The sequence below is a fragment of the Nomascus leucogenys genome, chromosome 12, assembly GCF_006542625.1.
Source record: "Nomascus leucogenys isolate Asia chromosome 12, Asia_NLE_v1, whole genome shotgun sequence".
Classification (NCBI taxonomy): Eukaryota; Metazoa; Chordata; class Mammalia; order Primates; family Hylobatidae; genus Nomascus; species Nomascus leucogenys.
Window position 1 is genome coordinate 9,711,536 of NC_044392.1, and position 24,820 is coordinate 9,736,355.

General features: G+C 41.0%; 1 protein-coding gene across 10 annotated transcripts in view; it reads left to right on the top strand.

Annotated features, from left to right (window-relative positions):
• Window positions 1–24,820, top strand: part of NFYC (nuclear transcription factor Y subunit gamma) — a 78,669-nt gene that overhangs the window by 38,471 nt on the left and 15,378 nt on the right. For 5 of the 10 annotated variants that reach the window (XM_030823570.1, XM_030823576.1, XM_030823577.1 and 2 more), the window contains exons 2-5: window positions 7,474–7,586; window positions 16,162–16,233; window positions 18,189–18,302; window positions 21,748–21,843. In XM_030823570.1, the coding sequence (XP_030679430.1) occupies window positions 7,482–7,586; window positions 16,162–16,233; window positions 18,189–18,302; window positions 21,748–21,843 (387 nt within the window). In that variant the 5' untranslated portion in view covers window positions 7,474–7,481. Of the gene's footprint in view, window positions 1–3,068; window positions 3,102–3,822; window positions 4,023–4,254; window positions 4,698–7,473; window positions 7,587–16,161; window positions 16,234–18,188; window positions 18,303–21,747; window positions 21,844–24,820 lie in introns of those variants that run through there. The other 5 variants (XM_030823572.1, XM_030823568.1, XM_030823575.1 and 2 more) reach the window with 5 other exon arrangements.

Below are 24,820 nucleotides of genomic sequence, written 5' to 3' on the forward strand. Positions count from 1 at the left end.
GTGTGCCCTGTGATTGAGTTGTCCAGGCTTGGTTCCCACCTTGTGCCCTGAACTGTTGTGATAGGCTTCAATCATCTGCAACCCTGAACTGGAATAATCGGATAAATAATCATCTTACTTTTTTTTTTTGAGACGGAGTCTTGCTGTCTCCCAGTCTGGAGTGCAGTGGCATGATCTTGGTTCACTGCAACCTCCACCTCCTGGGTTCAAGCGATTCTCATGCCTCAGCCTCCGGAGTAGCTGGGATTACAGGCACCTGCCACCACGCCTGGCTAATTTTTGTATTTTTAGTAGAGACGGGGTTTCACCATGTTGGCCAGGCTGGTCTTGAACTCCTGACCTCAGGTGATCCTCCTGTCTCAGCCTCCCAAAGTGCTGGGGTTACAGGTGTGAGCTACCTCACCTGGCCTTTCTTTTTCTTTTTCTTTTGGCGGGGGCGGGGGACAGAGTCTTGCTCTGTTGCCAGGCTCTAGTGCAGTGGTGCGACCTCAGCTCACTGCAGCCTCCACCTCCTGGATTCAAGTGATTACCCCGCCTCAGCCTCCTGAGTAGCTGGGACTACAGGTGTGCGCCACCACACCCAGCTAACTTTTTATATTTTTAGTACAGACGGGGTTTCACCATGTTGGCCAGGATGGTCTCGATCTCCTGACCTCGTGATCTGTCCACCTTGGCCTCCCAAAGTGCTGGGTTTACAGGCATGAGCCACCGCACCTGGCCCCGGCCTTTATTTTTCTTAATCTTTCTTCAATGTATGTATAGCTCATACTTATTTCAGTGTTTAATATTAGAAGTGTCTTGATCTTTATTTAGAAGTTTGGTGATGTTTTTGTGACCACAAATATGGAATAGGAACTAACTCTTATTTATGTCAATTAGCCTTTGGTAAAATTGGTTTTGTTATATGTTTGGCTTAAGTTGCAGTTTCCAAGAGCCTATCGAAGACATTAAGGGAGGACTTACTTTGCTTTAATTGGAAACAGCATTGGTCAGGAATTGGGTTTCATTTTAGCGGAGCTTCCTGTGGTCTTTTTCCCTTGGACAGTTGTTGTGATGTTAGGTTTTTAAGTATTATCTCCCAACAACATCTATTTGGTTTTAGTCACCTCAAAGAGCTGTATTGTGGATTTAGGCATACTGTAAAAGAGTTTGGTATAGAGAATGAAGTACATGCTAAGGAATAGAGAGCTGAACTGAAGTCTAAAGGTCCTGAGTTTCAGAAACCAGGTCATATTGCAATAAAACCTTAGATTTTTTTATTTATGAGGTTGATAATCTTGATACATCCTGTTGTTCCATGCCCAGGCATATCACTAAGGGAAGATTTGGCAGGCATGGTACCTGGTTGAGAGCAAGAGCTTGAAAGATTTCCAAGACAATTTTAAAAGAGGAACACTCTGATTTTGGGATGTTTTGAAAACTTCTGAAGTTTCATTTTTTTCTTTAGGAGTGATGAAGAGTAACTGGATATAAGAGTAACAGCTAGATTGCCCACTCATTAGTGGTCTGATTAAATCATCTCACTTCTGCATGTTTTTCCCCTTATCTTCTTGCTAATGGATGGCCAGGCAGAGGTATTTATCCTCCTCCTACTTACCCATTGTCATTGGTATTTCAGACTTTGCTAATCTATCCTGGTCACTTTTCTGAAGAGGTTCTGACTTTGAAAAGATTTACACTTGAGAATGGTATGCACCCACATATCCAGCCTTTAAGTCTGCCTTGTAGCTTCCAGGGCTGTCTTAGATGTTTGTGTGTGTGTGTCCTTTCTGTCATCCCCTTTTATTTTAAATCCACTTCAGTAAATCAGTTTCAGGTAGATTTCTGATTGCAGTCTTACTTTAAAGTCCCGGAGCTTCGGACTTTAGTCTAAGCTTCTGGAATAGCTTGTGTAACCATTTCCTTTGGTTAGGCAATTCCAATAAGTATTTCAGGGCCAAGCTTTCCAAGATTCCTCCCCCCCCCCTTTTTTTTTCCTGAAAGGCCATATCCCAGCATCAGTCTTACCCCTCCACTTAGGGGTAATTAGTTATCAGACTGTGTGCTAGATACTGTGAGGGATCCAGAGAGATGAATCATGTAGATCCCTCAAGGAGCTTGTATAGCAGGAGGGAAAATAAGACATACACATTGATGTGTACGTCATACAAGGTATCAAATACAGTGATTGTACAAGGTGATGTGGTGAGGACAGAAAGAGAGGTGCAGATCGGGCCTCCTTAAAGCTCCCAAGGGAGGGACCAGTTCCAGAAAGCGGTAGAGAATACTTCATGGAGAGATAGTAATTCAGTTGAGTGCCTGTAGTCCCAGCTACTTGGGAGGCTGTGGTAGAAGGATTGCTTGAGCCCAGGAGGTAGAGGCTGCAGTGAGCCAAGATCACACCACTGCACTCCAGCCTGGGCAACAGAGCGAAATCCTGGCTTCAAGAAAAAAAAGAGAGAGAGAGAGAGAGAGTAGTTTAACATGGAATGAAGAGGATCCTGGAATGAGTCTCTTCTTTCTTTTATTTTTTATTATTATAATTTTTTTGAGGCAGGGTCTCCCTCTGTTGCCCAGGCTGGAATGCAGTGGTGTGATCATAGCTCACTGTAGCCTCAAACTCCTGGGCCCAGGAGATCCTTCTGCCTCAGCCTCCTGAGTAGCTAAGACTTATAGGTGTGTGCCACAATGCCTATTAAAAAATATTTTTTTTATTCTTCTTTTTGAGATGGAGTCTCACTCTCACCCAGGCTGTTGTGCAGTGGCATTATCTTGGCTCACCGCAACCTCCGCTTCCGAGGTTCAAGTGATCCTGTTGCCTCAGCCTCCTAAGTAGCTGGGATTATAAGCATGTGCCACCATGCCCGGCTAATTTATTTTGTGTTTTTAGTAGAAACGGGGTTTCACTATATTAGCCAGGCTGGTCTTGAACTCCTGACCTCAAGTGATCCTCCACCTCAGCCTCCCAAAGTGTTGGGATTACAGGTGTGAGCCACAGCTCCTGGCCTAAAAAAATCCTTTTTTTAGAGACAGAGTCTCATGGTGTTGCCAAGGCTGATCTCAAACTACTGGCCTGAAGTGATTCTGCTGTCTCAACCTCCAGAGTTGTTGGGATTACAGAGGTAAGCCACAGCACCCAGCCTCCTCTTACTTTTAAATACATTCTTTCCCTTATTATCCTAGAAGGTGAACCCAGAATATTTTCCATGGGCTTGTAGATGTTGTAAATGGACTACTTCTGTAGCAAAATCAATTTATTTGCAATTCATGCATTAAAATAAGAGGTGGTGATTAACTAAGGTTGCTTTATTTATTTATTTATTTATTTATTTATTTATTTATTTATTTTGAGACGGAGCCTTGCTCTGTCACCCAGGCTGGAGTGCAGTGGCGTGACCTCAGCTCACTGCAACCTCCACCTCCTGGGTTTGCAACCTCCATCTCCTTGGTTCCCAAGTAGCTGGGACTACAGGCATGTGCCACCACAGCCAGCTAATTTTTGTATTTTTAGTAGAGATGGGGTTTCACCATGTTGGCCAGGCTGGTCTCGAACTCCTGACCTCAGGTGATCCACTCGCCTTGACCTCCCAAAGTGCTGGGATTACAGACGTGAACCACCGTGCCCGGCCTGCTTTATATATATAATAATAATTGTTGGGTGTTTTTAAAGCTCCCTGCAAAGAATGGATCTGCTTTAGGAAAAGCCTTTTGAATAAAAGTACTCACTTTCTCCAGGAATTTACATTAACAATTTATGTTTTTCTAAGAGACATTACTAATAATATCTGCAAAGGTGTTAGAAAACATGCTTCAAACCTTTTTCTCTTTTTTCCTGGTGAGAAGATCTTGTGTCCTTCAAAAGAAGATTACCTTTGTCTTTTGAAGTCAGGAATTTATAAAAAGAGTTTGCTGGATGGAAAAATCATAAAGGCCATAACTCTAAAACCTAATGTAAAGAAGAACAGTTAGAGCTGTCCAAAGATGGGAAAGAATGTCTTACCAGTAAGCCAGTTTCCCAGAACTGGAGTGGGGGGCCTTCAAAGGTAAGCCAGTTGACCACTTACGGTAGAATCACCCGGGGTTGGGCAGAGGTTGAAGAAAAGCTGAGAGCATCTTACAAAGAGGTGGACTTGAGTGTCTCCTTGTGTCTTTTTTTTTTTTTTCCAGTCCTGAACTTCTATGATGCAGTAAAATGTAAAGGATATTATTGACTTGTATTTTTTGCTTTACCTATTTTGGATTTCCTAATGTAGATGGGCTTCTCAATTTTAAAACTTAACCTTTAATACATTTTCAGTTCCAAAAAAATTTGATAACTTCTGTTTTGTACCTGACTTCCACTGCTACAGTATGTGGCTCTGAGCCAGCCAAAGATTCATGATCTGTTGACTACACAGATGTTTGGGAGCTGATCATGCCTGCGCATCTGTAGTTGGGACAGTTCAACGTTTAAAAGCAGACTGCACAGATGGTTCTGGACATGCTTTTTGAATTGTGTACCTTTGTAATGTTTTGGGGGGATATCAGAGGACAGCCAGAATTTGTTACCAGACTTGTAAATCGTACAGATCTTTGTACTCCAACTAAACCTACCCATCCATTAGCAAGTATACAGAGATACTGTCCTGGCAATTGTGCATCTTTCTCCTTTGACCTTAGCAGTTTGCATGGCAAGTTGTGCCAGAATGAGGCCTGTCCAGGGACCCATGCAATAAAAGGTTAGATTCTTTTAAAGTTTTTTGATAATTATTATTATTTCCAGAAAGATATTTTTGTTTGCCCCATTTGAAAAGGTTACATTGAGTCACTGTCTTCATTTTCATGAGTACCTTGTAGAAAACTATTAATACTGATAAATAACTAAACTTCTCTAGATTACCTTAATTTTTTTGTTGTTGTTGTTATTCTCAGTACGTCTAAGAGAGTAGCATATAGGCCATGTGTATGTGGTGATAAATGAAAATGCAGGGGTCTTACTTGGTTATTTAGGACTTAAGATTTTATCTAGTCATTTTCAACTGTGATTGAACACTTCCCCTTAACTCTCTTCAGAAACTCCAAGATCATATTGTATCCCAGGTACTAGAATTTCTGTTCAGCTGTTTATAGGCCTCCACCACAAGAAGTTGGCTCCAAACCTATTCCCATTACATCATCACCCACTAATGTCATTACACCAGAATGAAATCTGCTTTGAAGCTTGTATTCTTGTTTTCCTTCCATTTCTTTCCCCTCATCATTTCCTTTAGAAGGAAAAGGGAAGGAAAAAAAAGAAAAAAATTAGAGACCTGTAAACATTTAAGAGTGAACTGGACATCCCCACAGGCTAAACCTAGAGTTGTCAGCTTTCATTCCATTCTGCTGTGATAGAGTGTTCTGCCCAGTATGTATCCACATGGAGCCTGGAAAGTAACAAGTCTGGTCATGTGACAACTGGCTTTGGTGCTTTGCTTTCAGCCCCTCAGAATTAGTTCCTAATGGCTCACATAGCTCTCTGCCAGCATCATGTCACTGGCATGTTAAACCTTTTCAAATAATTCCTCAGAATAGAGATTCTTAGGAGAGCACTAAATTTCTCCATTCTTTGTGTTTAATTAAACTGTTCTTGCATTTAAATATTTGCCACATAAGCGCTTAAGACATTACAATACAGGTTGAATATCCTTAATCTGAAAGTCTGAAATCCAAAACTTTTTGAGCCCTGACATGACGCTCAAAGGAAATGCTCATTTTGGATTTTGGATTTTCAGATTTGGGATGCTCAAGCAGTAAGTATAATGCAAACTTATTCCAAAAAAAAAAAAAAAAAAAAAAAAGGGCTGGGCGCGGTGGCTCATGCCTGTAATCCCAGCACTTTGGGAGGACGAGGCGGGTGGATCATCTGAGGTCAGGAGTTTGAGACAGCCTGGCCAACATGGCAAAACCCCAGCTCTACTAAAAATACAAACAATTAGTCAGGCGTGGTGGCAGATGCCTGTAATCCCAGCTACCCAGGAGGCTGAGACAGGAGAATCACATGAACCTGGGAGGCGGAGGTTGCAGTGAGCTGAGATCACGCCACTGCACTCCAGTCTGGGCAACAAGAGTGAAACTCTGTCTCAAAAAAAAAAGTCACAATCCCAAACATTTCTGGTCCCAGGCATTTCAGAATTTCAGATAAGGGATGCTCAACCTGTGTTATCTACAGTTATAACTGACATGAGTTTCCTTATTCATCTTCCCTTCTTTGTCACAAAGCAGTTGACTAAATTGCAGGTTCTAGCCCTCTTTCTCTATCCTAATTTTAATTCTACTTTTTTTTTTTTTTTTTTTTGCAATGGAGTCTTGCTCTGTTGCCCAGGCTGGAGTGCAATGGCGTGATCTTGGCTCACTGCAACCTCTGCCTCCTGGGTTCAAGCGATTCTCCTGCCTCTGCCTCCTGAGTAACTGGGATTACAAGCGTCTGCCACCACGCCTGGCTAATTTTTGTATTTTTAGTAGAGATGGGGTTTCACCATGTTGCCCAGGCTGGTCTCGAACTCTTGACCTCAGGTGATCCACCTGCCTCAGCTTCCCAAAGTCTTTGGATTACAGGCGTGAGCCACCGCACCCGGCCTCTCCTTTGTTTTTTTAACTGTCTTTAAGGCTTCCAGTTGCCAGTGTGCTGTGTTAGGCTTTGTGTTTAATAACATGGTTCAGGTTAGGAAAGAACTGGCAAGTAGTTTCATTTCAGAGGCTTCATGTTACCTACGCAGTTATTGGCCTCCTGTCCTTTGAAGGCAGATTTGCCTGATATTAGAAGGAATAATCATCATCAGGAGCCTCAGAGAAACAGGACCACAGTGCCTAAAACAAAAGAAGAAACTTAGCGCGCTCTCTCTCTTTTTTTTTTAAGAGACAGAGGCTTGCTATGTTGCCTAGGCCGTCTTGAACTCTTGGGCCCAAGTGATCCTACTGGCTCACCTTCCTGAGTAGCTGGAACCACAGGCATGCGCCATTGTGCCCAGCTTGGCTTTTATCTTTTAAGACTCTGGGTTTACATTTCTGTACAGTACTAATCACTGGGGACTTTTAATATAAAAATTTGCTGAAGGCTGTGGCGTGGAGTATGAGAAGCCACAGAGAACTTGAAAAAACTTTGGAAAGAATGGCATTGAAAGTTATGGGCTGGACTAGGGCAACAAAGTACTTTTCCTCACCCCACACCCATATAAGAAGTTAAAAGTCCTTGATTAACATTAGGATTTCAGCTTACATTTCTAGCAACTTTTGATATTCTAGTTGGAGCTCTTCAGTAGTCTCTATGGTATAAGCTAGATAGAAGGAAAAACTTTCCTACCAATGTTTTTAAGATGTAAGTCCATGTTAAAATTTTTTTAGCGTAATTATATACCTTATCAAACTGAAAAATTGAATAGATTCATAAAAACATCCACAAATATACAAATGCCTAATCTGGACAGAAAGTCTGACTTTATTGTTTCTAATGTGTCTTATGTATGTGTTTATTTTCAGTTGTCGAGATGTCCACAGAAGGAGGATTTGGTGGTACTAGCAGCAGTGATGCCCAGCAAAGCCTACAGTCGTTCTGGCCTCGGGTCATGGAAGAAATCCGGAATTTAACAGTGGTGAGGAAGAATGAGAAACTTTTATTAGAAACTTTTAAAGAGTATAAAGAGCTCTGGGAAATTAACCAAAACTCAGACTAAAACATTTTTAATTTCAAGCACATTCACAGAGGCATAGTTCATCCCTGACCTGTGGGTAGGAAAATGAAAACATAATTTGCCTTCTGTGAGGTAACTTCAAGGGTGTCTTTTATATCTCAGTGGTCTTCCATAGGCATGTGGTAAATACTTTGACTTGGAGGTAGTTTAATGTGGGGCATATCTTTTAGGACTTACAGAAAAACGGAGATCTCATCTTCCTTCAGTAGCTGTAGCTCAATTTTTAGGCCTGATTTACTGGCCCTACCACATTTCTAGAACTTGGTAAAAACTATTGGGCAAATTATTCAACAATGAATTTATTGTGATCCAGGAACTCTTTCCAGGTGTTAAAAAGATATACTTTGATCGCAGTTTCTCAACAGCTGCATTATTGGCATTTTGGGCCAGATAATTCTTTGTTGTGAGGGGCCATCTTATGCATAACAGCATGTTTAGCAGCACCCCTAGCCTCTACTCACTAGATGCCAGTAGCACCCCTCCCCGAGTTGTGACAACCAAAAAATGTCTCCAGACACTGGCAAATGTCCCCATGGGCAAAAATCATCCCCTACTGAGAACTACTGACTCAGAATAATTAAATATAACCTCGGCCTGTGAGGAGCTTACAATCTAGTAATTACAACCAGAATAATTTAGTCAGTAGGTATTTATTAAATACTTACTGAATCAGGCACAGTGATGAGTCCTGAAGCAGTAAAAGTCAAGGAGCACAGAGGACATAGTGCTTGTTTCTTTCTGGTTGAGTTATGGAAGGGTTTAAGTAAAGGGAACATTTTTGTTGAGTCTTAAAATATGAGTAAGCATTCACCAGATGTGAAGGATGAGAGGGCAAAGACAAGGGCATGCATAAAGACATGGAGGCCCAGAGGGGAGGGCCTTATAGTTAGGGGAACATCAAGACATTCAGAGTACCTGGAGGTTACTGTGTGTTTAGCGGAGGTTGAGGGAAGGAGTAAGTATGTGGTATGAGAGTGGTAGTGGAAGGTGAGGCAGGTTAGAGTTGGAATATTTTTGTAATACAGTTGTCATGTCCTTAATGAAGAATGTTCATTAAGGTGTCATTTTAGCACATACTAAAGGAGCTCCCTGTGTTGGCTGTGTCATTCCTGTCCTGGAAATACTAGCATCCTGGCAGAGCGGACACTGGATTCCTTCCTGATGTAGAATTAATGTTGCAATTGCTTAGGGTTAGTGACCTTTAACTTCTGACGTTACAGTGTCAGTTTATTCATTCACTCAACAAATACTTATTATGTACCAACTAAGGCTATGCTAGATACTGTGGATACAGTAATGAGCCAGACAGACAGGATCACTGCACTCATGGAACATAGATTCTGATGAGACAGGCTAATAAACAAGTCATTAATGAAATAAAATAACTTATTATGATAAATGCCCACTGACTTCAGGGATAAAAAGTAATTCATGTTTTGGATATACCTCTAGGTCATGTTTGTTTATATGAAGAGTTTTCAGCAGTTGAACTTGGCTTAGCCTTTCTCAGACTGGCCTGGGTTCAGAGTGGATTTCCACTGAAAAGTCATTGTTCCTCTTCTGCAGTCTAAGGTAGTAGTTATCTAAACTGTCTCAGATATAAAAGAGAAGGGAGGAATAAATGAAATAATAAAGTCAAAAGTGGGGTGTTTTGTTCATATTTTAGGGGGATAATCTCATGATTAAGCTTATCAGCTTTTGGTGCTGGAGTCAGCTTGGTGTAAAATAAATGCTCTCCTGGGGTGTGGTGGGACTAGGCCAATCGAGCAAGTCTGTGCCGCAGCTTGAGCCGAGAGGCATAAATCCAGGATCAGGGAAGTGGCCAGATAAACTCTGGAGGTTTAAGCTCAGCACTTAACTTTTCTGTTTTGTTGGACTTTGATTTCTTTTTTTTTTTTTAGTTGTAGTAAAAAAACACATAAAATTTCACCCCTTATCCATTTTTAAATGTACAGTTCAGAAGTATTAAGTATAATCACATTGTTATGAAACTTATCTTGAGAATTGTTTCATATTGCAGTACTGAAACTGTGCACTCACTAAACAACCACCATTCTGCTTTCTATGAATTTGACTATTTTTGATAACCTCATAGAAGTGGGATCATATCGTACAGTCCCCTACTTACGATGATTCAACTTAATGTTTTTTCCACTTTACAGGGGTTAGAAAACGATGTGCATTCAGTAGCAGTTGTGCTTTGAGTACCCATTCAACCATTCTGTTTTTTGCTTTCAATCGAGATACTCAACACTTTACTACAAAATAGGGTTTGTGTTATATTATTTTGCCCAACTTTAGGCTAATGTAAGTGTTCTGAGCACATTTAAGGTGGGCGAGGCTAAGCTATGACATTTGATAGGCTAGGTGTAGTAAATGCATTTTCAACTTCGGATCTTTTCAACTTACAATAGCTTTATCAGGATGTAACCTCATTGTAAGTAGAACAACATCTGTATTCGTCTTTTTGTCTTATCTTATTTCACTTAGCATGTCTGTTGAAGCATGTGACAGGATGTCCTTCCTTTTTTATCTTTTTTCTTTTTTTTCTCCTTTTTGGAGACAGGGTCTCACTCTGTCATCCAGGCTGGAGTGTAGTGGTACAATTGTGGCTCACTGCAGCCTCGACCTCTCAGGCTCAAGCGATCCTCCCGCCTCAGCCTCCTGAGTAGCTGAGACTACAGGTGCATGCCACCAAACCCAGCTAATTTTTGTATTTTTCTGTAGAGGCAGGGTCCCACCATGTTACCCTGGCTGGTCTCAAACTTCTGGGCTCAAGCAGTCCTCCCACCTCCACCTCCCAAAGTGCTGGGATTATAGGTGTGAGCCACCATGCCTGGCCTTTGTTTTTTCTTTTTTAAAGAGACAAGGTCTCACTCTGTTGTTCATTGCTGGAGTGCAGTGGCAGGATTATAGCTCACTGTAGCCTTCAACTCTTGGGCTCAAGGGACCCTTCCTCCTCAGTCCCCTAAGTAGCTAGGACTCTAGTTTTAGTGCACCACCACACCTGGCTAATTTAAAAAAAAAAAATCTTATGTAGAGATGGAGGTCTCACTGTGTTGCCCAGGCTGGTCTCAAAATTCCTGGCCTCAAGCAATCCTCCTGCCTTGGCCCTCCAAAGCACTGGGATTACAGACATGAACCATCATGTCTGGCCTATCCTTTTTTTTTTAAGGCAGAATCATACCCTGTTGTGTGTATATACTACATTTTGTTTATCTGTTCATCTGTTAATGGACATTTGGGTTGGTTCCACCTCTTGGCTATTGTGAATAGTGTTGCTGTGTTACATGAGTGTGCAAATACCTCTTCAAGACCCTGGGCTTTGATTTGTAACCTACTTGGTTTACAAGTTTGATTGCCAACAAAGCTGATCATGATGTTGACCAAATTTTAGTCCCTAGACTTTTAGTCTATCAGAAGTTAAAAGAGAATTACTTTGAGGGATTCAGTTTTGGTTCAAGTTTTGTGGGTGAAGAGAAAGAAAAGTAAAGAGGAAGTTGTCTTTAATCCTTCTTGTATTGGTGACTAATTAAAATTCTCCTCCTATATACTTTTGAAGGGGACTCCTAGACCTCTGCCATGCTATGTCTTTTGTATCAGGTGCTTAGAACAATGTCTGGCATATAGTAGGTGCACAATAAATATTTGAACGAATTAGAGTCCACTTCAGGTTTAGTGCAAAGCAACATCAGTTCCATGTTTGAGTAAGAATGCAATCCAGTAAAGTCAGGGTAATTTTTTTCCCTTTGTATGACTCTTATTTTCCCCTTTTCTCAGGAGTACAACATGTGATGGCATCTGCTTCTCTGACTGCGCTGCTGCCTGTGTAACATGACCAAACATTTTAGCATTTAATCTGTCCCTTTCCAGAACTCAACAGTACTTAAAACCAGACTTCCTCAGATGTCAGAGCCTGTTAGGTTGACACCTCAAAATATCTAACAGATAAAAAAAAAAAAATTCCTTATGTTTAAACTACCCAATCATAAGTAAAACTTATGAGAATATTCATAAGGTGTGATCGCAGACTGGGACACAAATTGTTTCAAAAAGAAGTAATTGAAGTTTGCTAGATGATATATTTCATGATGTGTTGGAAACACTGGCCTCAGGTCCTTTTGGTCTGAGTCCCGTAAAAGCAATTTATCTTTCATTTTAGCTTGTTCTCATACTCTTAAAAGCTCTGTAATTGTCTATAAATCCAGGTGGTGTTCAGCTGGGATTGAAATGAGTTAAAAACCATACCAAGATGATTGTGCACCAGAGTGATTGTGTAAAATACTATATTCCCGCACAGCAGAGCTCTGGGAATAGTAAATAACAGACTTCTTCGTGTTGAGTTTTGCCCCACTGGGCCTCTTTGAAAATAGGAAAGAGAAAGCTAACTTTGTCTTTATGGAGGTGAGTTGGGGGCGGGTGGGCAACGATGCTGAATTTCTAAAAGAAAAATCTAATTCTCTACTTACTCTTTACATCCCATTCAGCCTTCACTTAACTGTAATTGAGTGCCTAGGGCACTTTCTTTTAATTGGCAGTTTCATCTTTTCATTCCTCAGTGCCTCCTGATTGGGTGATGACATTTCTAACATTACAATCAAATCAGATAACTGTTTAAACAAGAACTTGGTGGTGAAGGTTGGTGGACTGTTACAAAACAGGTCCTGCGCTGTGTGAGCCCTTCCTGTAGAGCAGTGCTTCTCAAACTTTATTGTCTGTATGAACCACATGAGGGAGGATCTTCTTAAAATATTGATGCTGATGTGGTAGGTTGGGAACAGAATCTGGGATTCTGTGTTTTCTTTTGAGTTCCCAGGTGATACCATTGCTGGTCCAAGGACCTTACTTTGAGTAGCAGGGCCGTAAAGCAGTAGTCCTTAACTCTCACTTGGATCATAGTCACAAGGGGAGTTTTCAAAAAACATGATGCCAGTACTCTACCCACTAGAGCAGGGGTCCCCAATCCCTGGGCCACAGACCAGTATGGGTCCATGGCCTGTTAGGAACCTAGGAACCGGGCTGCACAGCAGGAGATGAGCAGCCAGTGAGCAGGCATTACTGCCTGAGCTCCACCTCCTGTCAGATCAGCAGCGGCATTAGATTCTCATAGGAATGTGAACCCTATCGTGAACTGCGCATGTGAGGGATCTAGGTAGCACACTCCTTATGAGAATCTAATGCCCACCCTGCCCATCTCTGGAAAAATTGTCTTGCACAAAACTGGTTCCTGAGGTTGGGGACCACTGTCCTAGAGTTCCTGATTCAGTTGGTCTCCAGGAGAGAGCTCAGGCATCTTGTTTTTCAAAAGCTTTTCAGATGATTCTAACCTGCAGCCCCAAGATTGAGAATCATTGATTTCAAAGGGTTGAGAATTTGGACTTGCCAGAGTGCCTGACTGGGTAGGCCTGGAAAAGGTTTCTCTTTATTATTTGAAACTCTGGACGTTCTTTAGTGCAGCCCAAGATCTGTTGACTTTTCTTTGTCTCCAAACTCTCATTGAGTGAATTCAGATTTGAATTTGTCTTGAAATGCAGCAGTTTCAGATGGAAGCATTTTTAACGTAGTTCTTTGGTAGTGGTCAGGAGCATGAGAATGTTCTGAGAGATAATCTGCTCTTCTGCCTTACTGATAGAACTCCCAAAAGTTGGGGGGGCGGGGAGTATGTGTCAGCTGTTCTTCCAGTTGAATCAGTATCAGGAGAAGGAGTTAAGGAGTTAAATGTTACTCACTTCAGTTACATGGTAGCTAGTGAAGTGGGGAGCATGAATCCAAGTTTCCTGGGCCTCAATCTACTGATTGTAGAGGGCCTCCCCTTTCCAACAAGCTTATGGTAAATCCTTACATGTAACTAGAAAGCTAGGATAGGATTATAGAAAACTGAGTGATTGTCAACAGGGATGAACCATACACACACCTCAAGATCCACTTTTACACACTGCTCCTTGAGATCTCAAGGTTTCAGGAACATGAAAAAATAGTTTGTCACAAAGAAAAGCTTTGGGAAGGGGATTAAAGCAGAGCTTATTATAAATTTCTGCTTCATTTTATATCTCTGCAAGGCGGGAATGATCTCTTGATCCTTGACTTTTGTTGCGTTTGATTAAAGAATAGAAATTGAAGGAGTAAAATTTTACTCTTTCAATTTGGGGAAAGAGGTCTTTTTTATCAACTTTGGGCTTTAGTTAAGTAATCATGGAACATTCTTGTACAAATTACATTTAAAGCCAAGCCAAACAAGAGCACACTTGCAAGAGAGCTAAATCTATGATCATCTTGTGCTGTATGTATTAGCCTGGGAGGCTTTCCAAAGGAATGATCATCCCTAGCATTCTCTTTGGCATTTCTGTGTAGTGTCATCATCTGTGATATGCCACATAAGAAGGAAGACCAGTAGTTGATTTCTGGAATTAAACTTTAAAAAATAATCTCTTTAGGATCTGGCCCCAACCCAGTATCCTCTTTCCTGCTTCTCTCCTCTGTACTCAGGTAATAGATCTAAAACTTAAATAGGCTGTGATTTTTTGTATCTCTCTCTTTGTTGTTCTGTCTGAATAACATTCTCATACTTTTTCAACAGGCAAATTCCCAACATCCCTTAGACACAATTCAGATGTTCATCCCCTTTGTGGAACATTTCCCAATCCCTCACTCTCCCTCCAGCCCCACATTGTTAGCTGTCCCTAGCAATGTGTCCTTCTTTGTGTCCCTGCAGGGGATCCCTCCCCTCCAGTATTGGATAGGGGATTATAATGTTTTTATGTGACTGTCTCTGACAGACCACAAGCTCTTCAAAGGTAGGAGTAGATGGGTATTTTTTTTCTTTCTTTTTTAAAGAGTGATGGGGTCTCACTTTGTTGACGGCTGGTCTCAAACTCCTGGCCTCAAGCGATTCTCCCATCTCAGCCTCCCAGAGTGCTGGGATTACAGGTATGAGCCACCATGCCTGGCCTACATGTGTATTTTTTGCGTAGTAGTAGGTATCATACATTTACTATTAGTTGAGTTGCTTGAATCAGTAAGTGAAAGAGCAAGGGGAAAAACAAGAATAGAATGAATCTGCGCTACCGTTTCCTTTTGTTGAGATTTTAATAAACTGAACTTCTAAGTCTCTGTTACTCCAGGGTTAGTTTTAGTAGAGGCTTCATGGAAAATGTTGATACCTAATTTGGAAAAGGAAAAGATGAAAAATTGGTGTTTGAAGTTTGTAGAACAGAGTGGTAGCCAAGCAGCTTGTTGGGTTTGCATGGAAAAATTAGATGTCTTGGTGTACATTTTATCCTAATAGATTTTTTCTTTCTGTAATCATAAAATAGGTTCTGAGAAGACTGTTGATGTTTTTCCAAAATACGTTTTTTTGACATATATTTGAGATTTTCTGTTGGTCTTGCAAAAGAAAGTTCACTTATGCTTGTTAATTACATCAAATCTGAAATAATAGCTGCTCCTTCCATAATGTGATGATGCAAATTCCCAAGTGAGCATATTAGGTTTAGTGAGTCACATTTCAGACCACTTACAGAATCAATCATTTGACACCTAGTCCCAGTAGAGATTTTGCTGATTTTAGCTAATATCTGGCTTTGCACCTTTCTCTTCATTGCAGCTCTGAAACTCAAAATTGATTTTTTTCCTAGAATTGCATCCATCATTGGGCATGCGTTTAAATACCAGTAGTTTCAAAATAAAACAAAAAAGGGCTTAAATCTCAAATTATTGAGTAGTGCTGATTATAAAAGCCCTTTCCTAAATTATATCCACAGTGAAGTTGTATGGTCCTCCCCCACTTCAGGCTTGTTTGTTAAGAAAAAAATAACACAGCTGTTCCTAAAAGGCAGCTGATAAATTCACCCTCATCCTTTTTCTATACTCCTCTACCCCCACTTGAAACAAATTTTGGAGACAAGGCCATTGCTACTGTGATGAGAAAGGAGCTCTCCTCTCCAGTTTCTGTTGTCAGGTTAGTGCAAATGTCAGAAATGGCCACTATCAGTTGTAAAGAACCGTGGGTCACTGTGGTCAAGTGCTCCGGCGTTGCTGTTAACAGTTTGGTCACTGAATGGAAGAAGGAACTGGCAGTTTAGAGGAATACCCCTGAGACAGAAATCTCATTTTAATCTGCATATTGCAGACTGGTAAACTGACTTGGAAAAAAGAGAAGGCGCTCATAATGTCCCTCTATGTTGTGCTGACGAAAAAAAAAAACAGATATTGCTTGGGGCTACGTTTCATGAGGGCACTGTTAGAGGCCATCCCAAGCTTTTTCTAAAGCTCATTAATTCTTTGAAGACCTGCATATGTTAAGTAAAGAAGAATTTTGCTCTGGAGCTTGTATTTTCTCCATTTCATCTGTACCTCTTCTCCCAACATATGCTTCCTGAAGAGAGGGACTAAGCCAGAGTGTTTCCTACTGCCTGTCATGCTTTGCCACACTGTTGATTGTCCCCACCATTTATGCATCTCTTGTTGTTCATTTCAGAAAGACTTCCGAGTACAGGAACTCCCACTGGCTCGTATTAAGAAGATTATGAAACTGGATGAAGATGTGAAGGTGAATTCACATTCATTTTTATTATTTCTTATTGAAGCTAATTGATGGGTAGGTTATTGCTCATTTCTCCAGAGCTCAAAGTTTAATTAAACAAGAACACACAAAAATTACTGTCTGTTGCTTTGTCATTTGGTTCCTGTGCAAAATTGTTAAGTGAGCCAAAATTGAGCAGTTTTGGTTACTATATGGATCATCCTGAAAATTTTTTAGATGTTGAAAAAATAGTTGATGTTGGTTTTTTTTTTGTTTGTGAGTTTTACTCTGTTACCCAGGCTGGAGTGCAGTGGTGCGAGCTTGACTCACTGCAACCTCTGCCTCCGAGGTTCAGGCAATTCCCATGCCTCAGACTCCCGAGTAGCTAGGATTACAGGCTCCCGCCACCACACCCAGCTAATTTTTGCATTTTTTGTAGAGACAGGGTTTCACCATGTTGGCCACGCTGGTCTTGAACTCCCGACCTCAGGTGATATGCCTGCCTCTGCCTCCCAAAGTGCTGGGATTATAGGTGTGAGCCACCGCATCTGGCCTTTTCTTTCTTTTTGAGGCAGGGTCTCACTCTGTCACCCAGGCTGGAGGGCAATGGCATAATCACGGCTCACTGTAGCCTTTACCTCCCAGGCTCAAGTGATCTTCCCACCTCAGCCTCCCAAGTAGCTGGGATTGCAGGCACGTGCCATCATGTCTGGCTTAATTTTTAATGTCTTTTGGAGCAGGGGACAGGATCTCACCGTGTTGCCCAGGCTAGTCACGAACTCCTGGGCTCAAGCAGTCCTCCAGCCTCAGCCTCCCAAAGTGCTAGGATTAGGTATGAGCCACCATGCCCAGCTGATATCTCACAGTTCCTTTCACAGTGTAGTATATACATGTATCATCAAATCAACAGGACAGTGCCATCATCTTAGCATCTTACATAGTTTGTTGATCTGAACTCTTAAGAAATTTTTGATAATGATATTCTACCTGCTCTAACCTTTTGATCTGTGAGTTTCTTTTACATGAATAATACTTGTGAGAGGGTTTGTGTGGGCTTGGCCATTTCTGTATTCCTAGGAGTCCATCTCCATTACAGATCTCAGAGAAAGAGGAACTCTGTCTCTTTACCACTCAAAATTAATGGTCTTTTGTATTTTCACAGAAAGCTAACAATTGATAGTAATTTTCCCTTTTATTAGCTCCTTTCTTCCTCACAGTAGCCCTGTGAGATTTAAGAATTATCAGTTCCATTTTACAGATAATGGAAATAGACACAAAGAGGTTAAGTGACTCACCCAGAGTGATAGGACCAAGATCCCATTTCCCATCTGCTGCTGCTTTAACTCTAGAGCTCTTTCTGTGGCTGTATCCTACACAAGACTACCTCACCAAAGGTTTAGAACCTTGTTTGACCAAGAGCTTCAACTTTGAAATCAGACACATCAAGGAAGTTTATATGGCTTGAGCACTTCCTATGTGCCAAGCCCTGGGCTGGGTACATATATTATCTCATTTGATTGCCACAATAAAACTGGAAGGTTATCCTCTTTTTCAGTACGTGAAAAAGCCCAAAAGGATGGGAAGCCTGCAATTTTATCCAAATCCATTGGCTTTCAAGCTCATTCTCCTTCCTCATATTGTTTCTCCTTGGATTAGAACCTAAACCCTGCCACTTACAGCTCTATGGCTGTGGGCAAGTCACTTCATCTCTCTTGAACCCTAGTTTCTTTGAAAGGCTATTATAAGAGTAAGAAAGCACCTTGCACAAGGTTTGGCACATAGTATGTGCTAGATAAGTATTCTTTCTCCCTGTTACCTGCTTTGTTCCCACTCATGGATTTATTTTACCTTGGAATCTCTTGAGCATACCACCTCATTTTTTGACCCTTGCCCCATAGTCCCATGCCAAGCAATGAGGCAAGAGACAGACTGGTTTGAATGACTTGCTGGTGATTGACAAGGAGGGCCTGTGTCTGTTACAGATGATCAGTGCAGAAGCGCCTGTACTCTTTGCCAAGGCAGCCCAGATTTTTATCACAGAGTTGACTCTTCGAGCCTGGATTCACACAGAAGATAACAAGCGCCGGACTCTACAGGTATTATTGCAGACTTAGATTAGGAAAACTGTGGTAAGCAACAGCCTTTGCCTGTTCTCCTGCGTGGCTTTGGACCAAAGATTGTTCTCCTTTAGGCTTCTATCAAGCTGACATGTAATTGGCATCTCCACTGTTGGGAGGCAGACATACCTTCTAGCCATGGTGATTGTGTTTCTCCACCAAAAATCTTAATCAATTCTCTCCCGGTTTTCACAGGTTAGTGACTGAACTCTTTTCCTTTGGTGAGCCCTCACTATAAACAGAGGCTCAAGTGATAGAGTATTTACCTGTTTCCAAGCGTAAACATTTTTCTGGTTGGGAGCCTTGAGAGATTCCAGGAAGTATCATCAGTTTCACTAGCTTCATTAGGCTTTTTGTTCCTTGTAGGCCTTCCTGGGAGTCCTTTTCTTCTTCTTCTTCTTCTATTTTTTTTTTTTTAATTTTAATTGTTACCTAGCAAATCCACATTCATACTGTATGCAGAGCCCTTGGTCATTGACTCTAGAAACCCTCACCCTATAGCCAAGCCCTGGCTCTTAGAGGAAAGATTTCCCAGATACAAGAAGAGTGTAACAAGTATAAAACAGTGGCAGTATTTTAACAATGAAGCCAAGAAAGTAAATTATTTTCTCTTCTTGTTTCCCTTTACCTACAAAGTAGAAAATGCATGTGTTTATTCATTTATTCTAAAAATACTTACTGAACACCCACAATGTACCAGGCACTTTTCTAGGCTCTGGGGATTAACAATACACAAAACAGACAAAAATCCTTATTTGTGGGAAGCCTGCATTCTAGTACAGCTTGTCAATGTGGCATAAAGTTAGGATTTGTGTACATTACTATATGAAAGTTTTAAAGCAAAAAAAGCAAAAAATACTGAGCTCCAATAAATGATACGCATGTTGAAGTCACAAAATTTAGGTTGCCTTGAAGTTAGTCTGTGGATCCAGAGAGATCCAGTTAAAGCTCCCTTAAAGATCAGTTCAGATTAGAAAATAAAATAGGCAAAACACTTGGATAGACCTTCAGAAAAAAAAGATAAACAAATGCCCAATAAACCCATGAGAAGATGTGCAACATCATTAGTCATCGGGGAAATACAAAACCGCAGTGAGATACTGTTTTACACCCACTAGAATACCTAAAATAAAAAAGACTGACAATACCGCAGTTGGTGAGGAAGTGGAGTGTCTGAAACTCATATATTGCTGGTCAGAATCTAAAGTGGTACAGTCACTTTGAAAAAATATTTGACATTTTCTGATAAACATATCCCCCTACTCTGTAACCCAGCCATTTCACTCCTAGGTACTGTACCCAAAAGAACTATAGCCATTCTTATATAAAAATGCTCTTAACAACCTTGTTTATACTATCCCAAAACTGGAAACAACTCAAGTGTCCATCAGTATAGGAATATATAAACAAATTCTGAGGTATTGATGAAATGGATTCCTCCTCAGCAATAAAAAGAAACAAACCATTGCTCCATACAACATGGATAAATCTCAAAGATACTATGTTAACAAAAGGAACCAGAGGGAAAAAATTACATAGTGCATGATACAATGCATTATTACCACCTATAGTGATAGAAATCAGAGTTGTGGTTGCCCAGATTTAGGGGAGTGTGGGGGAAGGATATTGACTGGAAAGGGCTAGAAGGAACTTTCTATATTCCTTTTTTATTTTTTGAGACAGGGTCTCTCACTCTGTGGCCTAGGCTAGAGTGCAGTGGCGCAATCACAGCTCACTGCAGCCTCGACCTCCTGGGCTCAAGTGATCCTCCCACCTCAGCCTCCCAAGTAGCTGAGACTACAGGTGCGTGCCACCATATCTGGCTTAAAATTGTTGTTGTTGTTGTTGTTGTAGAGATGAGGCCTTACTATGTTGCCCAGAGCTGGTCTTGAAACTCCTGGCTCAAGCGATCCTCCTGCCTCAGGGAATTTAAAAAGCAAAATAAAAATTTTAGGAAGACCAACTTAAGTATATCTATGTTTCCAAAATACTCTAGAACATTTTGTTATATGCTGGAGATGTTTATTATTTTTCTTTTTCCCCTTTTATTCCATCAATAAATGAGCCATTTAGATAGATTGAGTAGATGACATCAAAAAATACGACGCTATATTGTAGTCATCTTAAATGAGTTCTGGCAGTCTTAAGATGGGCCCTGCTTCAGTTGGGAGGGTTTATTGTCAAGCTGGTGGTTGGCAAGAAGGGTGGACTAGAGTTTTGCATTTCAGAGGCTTGGGGCCATCACAGATACAAGGGAAAGAAAAAAAAATTTCCATCCCTTCCTGTTTTGTCTGATGAGTCACCTTTTAAGGTGTGGTATATAGAGTTTGCTAAGGATTTCTGTTAGTGTGTTAACATTTTCCCCAGCATTTTATTATGAAAAATTTCAAACATAAGCAAAGTTTACAGTGAATACCTGTATACTTACATTCTAGATTCTACCATAAACATTTTACTATGCTTATTTTATTCCCATATCTATTTATCCCTCTATCCATCCTTCAAGTAATCTGTTTTTAAGTGCATTGTAAAGTTTACTTTGCCCAAATACTTTAACATGCATATCATTCACTAGAGTTGTGTTTTTTCATATTGTTTTTCCTTTTGCTTTAAATCTTTAATAAAGTAACACAAATCTTAACTATACATACTATGTTGGGTTTTAGTAAAAATCTTTTAATTTTATTATTCAAAGAAAAGAAGTATCACACTTGGAGAGAAACCCCGATTAGAGCAGGTCTTGGTTTCAGTATCATTAGCCCTCTGACTCCTGTGTTCTCTGACCTCTCCTGCTGCTGTTCATAGCACAAACTATGAATATCAGAATTCTCACAAGCTATGGTTTTTATTTGGGAATTCAAAACTGCAATGGTAAACCCATGGTTTAAGTATTGTAATTTAGAATTCCCAAATAAAAATCATAGCTTGTGAGAACTTAGTGTATATAGATCCAGTGACTTGAAAATGTTGCAAAAAATTATTGAATTAGGATTTTACCTAAGAAATCCAAAACAGATTATAACTACTTGTGAACCAAAGAGAAAATATTATTTAGGGCCTTAAAAAGATTATAAACCTAATTTTGCTAACCCACAGAATGACCAGAAACCTACCAATTGAGATTACTAGGTTTGTAATTTGAAAATTGCAGGGAGAGGATCAAGCGGGAGTAGCAGTGGTTGGAGGCTCAGATATCCCATTTTACAGTGCGAGTTACATGTATCTCTTTCTTTTTTGTTGATGGTTGTCCACCAGGTCTGATCATTTAAAGTATACGAGTTTGGCTGTGCTTATTTCAGCTGTAGACTTGCCCATAGGTGTTTAGTTTGGCTTAAAAGTCGTCTTACCTTACTTGGAGGGTATAAAGCCAAGTGAACTAGTTTCTCCCCAGGCTAATTTTTCACATCACTTTTCTTTGTTACAGAGAAATGATATCGCCATGGCAATTACAAAATTTGATCAGTTTGATTTTCTCATCGATATTGTTCCAAGAGATGAACTGAAACCTCCAAAGCGTCAGGTGAGCTGTGAAGGCATTGCGGTTGCTGCTGACTGAAGAGCGCTTTGCATACTGGTGTCAGATACGCTCCTTCTCCTCTCTCAGCACAAGTCATTTGCTATTCCTTTTGCTCCTCGTTTCTAGACCAGATTCATTCTTAACATCTCCTTCTGTTACTCATTTCTGGATACTTTTAACTCAGTGCCTCTGAAGTGGTATTTCAGTGAAAATAGACAAAATGAAAATGAAAGACTTTAGTTACAAATGGTAAAAGTTAAGCTCATTTCAAGTTATCTTAGGAAGTCTATCAGAGCTCTTCATCTGGGATAGGAGAATATTCCCAGAAAGTTATAGATTTTAGATTTTTAAGAAACAGCTTCTCTGTGTACACAGTGGTATTTGGAGTGAATGGACTATGTTTTCTCTTCCTTTATATCTTTATATAGTGCCCTGACTGCACACTAGAATCACCTGTTGGGGTTTTAAAAATATCAGCACCCAGGCTCTAACCCACATCAGCTGAATCAGAATCTCATGATGGAGCCCAGGCATCAGTACCTTTTAAAACTCCCTGGATGCTTTTAATGTGCAACCAGATTTGAGAACCACCACTTGAGCTGTTTTCCAAGCAATCACAAGAAAGAATATGAATGTCTGCCTTCCCCTCTCTTCTGCCTGCCCCTCTCCAAAGGTCACACTAGTTGTTTTTTCAGCACCTTGGGTGCATATAGCTCTTAATTGTGATTGTAATAGACCTCTGTCCTTTAGGGCTCATTGTTTTAAGCTTGTAGATTGCATGATTCACTAGGTGCCACTTAGGAAATAGTGGCAGAATCTCACAGGAGCAAAGCTCTGCCTTGTTCTGCTTGCTTTGTTATATAAAACTTTATTTTTAATGAATTGTTTCATAGTATATTATCCTTAGAAGTAGTCATTCAGTGACAACCATTCTCCCCATTCCAGCCTGTATTAATAACCAGTCAGAGAAAGTCTAGGAGAAATGGGCATCCTAATGAACATTTGTAATTCTGACCCTGCATGAGGGCCTTTGGATTAGCAAGCCCTCTGTCACCTCCTTGCTAGAGTAGGGTGTGCCTCACTGCGTCTCCGTTCTTTCTGGGCAGTCTTTGCTACTGTAAACATCCTTGACTGGAAGCTGTAAGGTGTTCAGAGGAGCTTTCAGTCGGATGTTTACAGCGGCAGGCTGCCACGGTCGTCCCCAGCTACGCATCGGCTTTGAAACATTGCAGGTTTGTGCCCACAGGCTCAATTCCTCCTCTTGGGGGTCCTTCCCTCCTCTCTCAGAAGTCACAACAACAAGAACTCAGGCCATTTATCTTCCTTCAGAACAGAGTATCATACACCTGCTTTCCTTGTTGAAATTGTTTTCTCCTTTTGTCTATCAGAAGCCCCCTTTAAAACAAGATAGTGAGCTCTGTGATGAAATCAGGCCTTGCTCGCTCTCATTGTGCTAACTCCTTGTTTTCTATGGGCTGCCTGCTGAATAACACTGGCTGGAGAGAAGGGTCACATTCTGTCAGTTCCTCCAAATTCCTCAGTGCTTCTGGGTCTCTCGGGGTGTCATACAGCTCCTTATTCCATCTTAGCCAGACTCGAAATGCTATGATCCATCTGCTTTTAAAGTGTGTCTAGCTGAAACAGCTTCTTGTTGCTTGGATTTAGTTCTTTGTAGGTGTTCAAGGCATTGATTGGCATCGTATTCGGGACAGCTGCTGCCTGGCCTTTGAAAGGTTGAGATTGCTGAAAGCTGGCCTGAAATTCTAAGATAGCATTTTTAATCCTCTGTAGACACGAAGTTTTCCCAGGCTCCAAATTGGCTGGCACTTCCTAAAGTCCTTTAAAACGCCTACTCTCCAAAACCCACCCTTTCTGAAGGAGGCAGCAGTTCACTCTTGCTACTAAAGCGAATGTACTTTTTTCCAGTTAGGGCTGGCTGCACAACACTGTAGAGATGGCCCTAGGATGTGATGCTGCTCTTCTCTGGCACTGTTCGTCAGTCTCAGCTTCTGAAAAGATTCCAAGAGCAAGCCCTGTAGTTGGGGAGGCCACTGCTAAAGTTGAGCAAGTGCCCCATTCTGGATTGATCCAGTCATTAAAGCATTGTTCTGCCACTTGGGGCAACCTCGCACTGCTGGGAAAAGGAACTAGTCAGAAATATTGAATTGTGAGTCCGAGGCCCTGACTTCTCAAAGATACTTGAGAGTTTTGCTTGTTCTTCAGAGAAGCAAGTAAAGATTATTTGAAGGTAGGAGGTAGTTGAGGCCTGACTTCTGCCCCACTAAAGCTATGAGTTGAAAGTTCCTGCCCATTGAAATGTCATTATCTTTTCACCCATTTCTTTAAACCAAGCATAATCATTTCCTTGCTAGCTTGACCTCCATTGGCAGAATGAGTCTTCATAATGCAGAAGAGCCTTAAGATATGCCTTCTTCCATTCCAATGATTTGAGAACAGTTGTGCCTTGTCCTAACAACACAAACCTAGGTGCCTCCACTTGATTCTCACAGTGTCCTAGATACTGTCTAGTTCATAAACAGTTTAAGAGGATATAGTAAGCAGCATAGGAGGAGCTCTTTACTGCTCTCACAGCTTTTGGCAAGAGATATTTTGGGTTCTGGAAGGGGTTTTTAAAGGGTTTGCTTTTTGTCTGACAAAAAGATCATATTCAATACTAGATCAGCTGTAGTCGGTGATAACTGGAGACTAAACAATCACAGGTCACGGCTAGAAAATGCAGGTGTCTCCCTGCTGCCTAGCTTCCTACACAGCTGGTTCTGGGGCTCTCATTCCTGTATACCCTCTCATTACCCAAGAGCTTTTCCAAGTTAGGTCTGGATTTCAGTGATTTGTGCTTTTTGTAAAATAAGAAGGGAGATCTCAGTGGAACACAAGTACCTTGAACCTACTTCAACAGCTTTGCAAAGAGCAGTTGGCTTCTGTTTCTTGGCTGCAAAAGGTATCAGTATTTTAGCCTTGC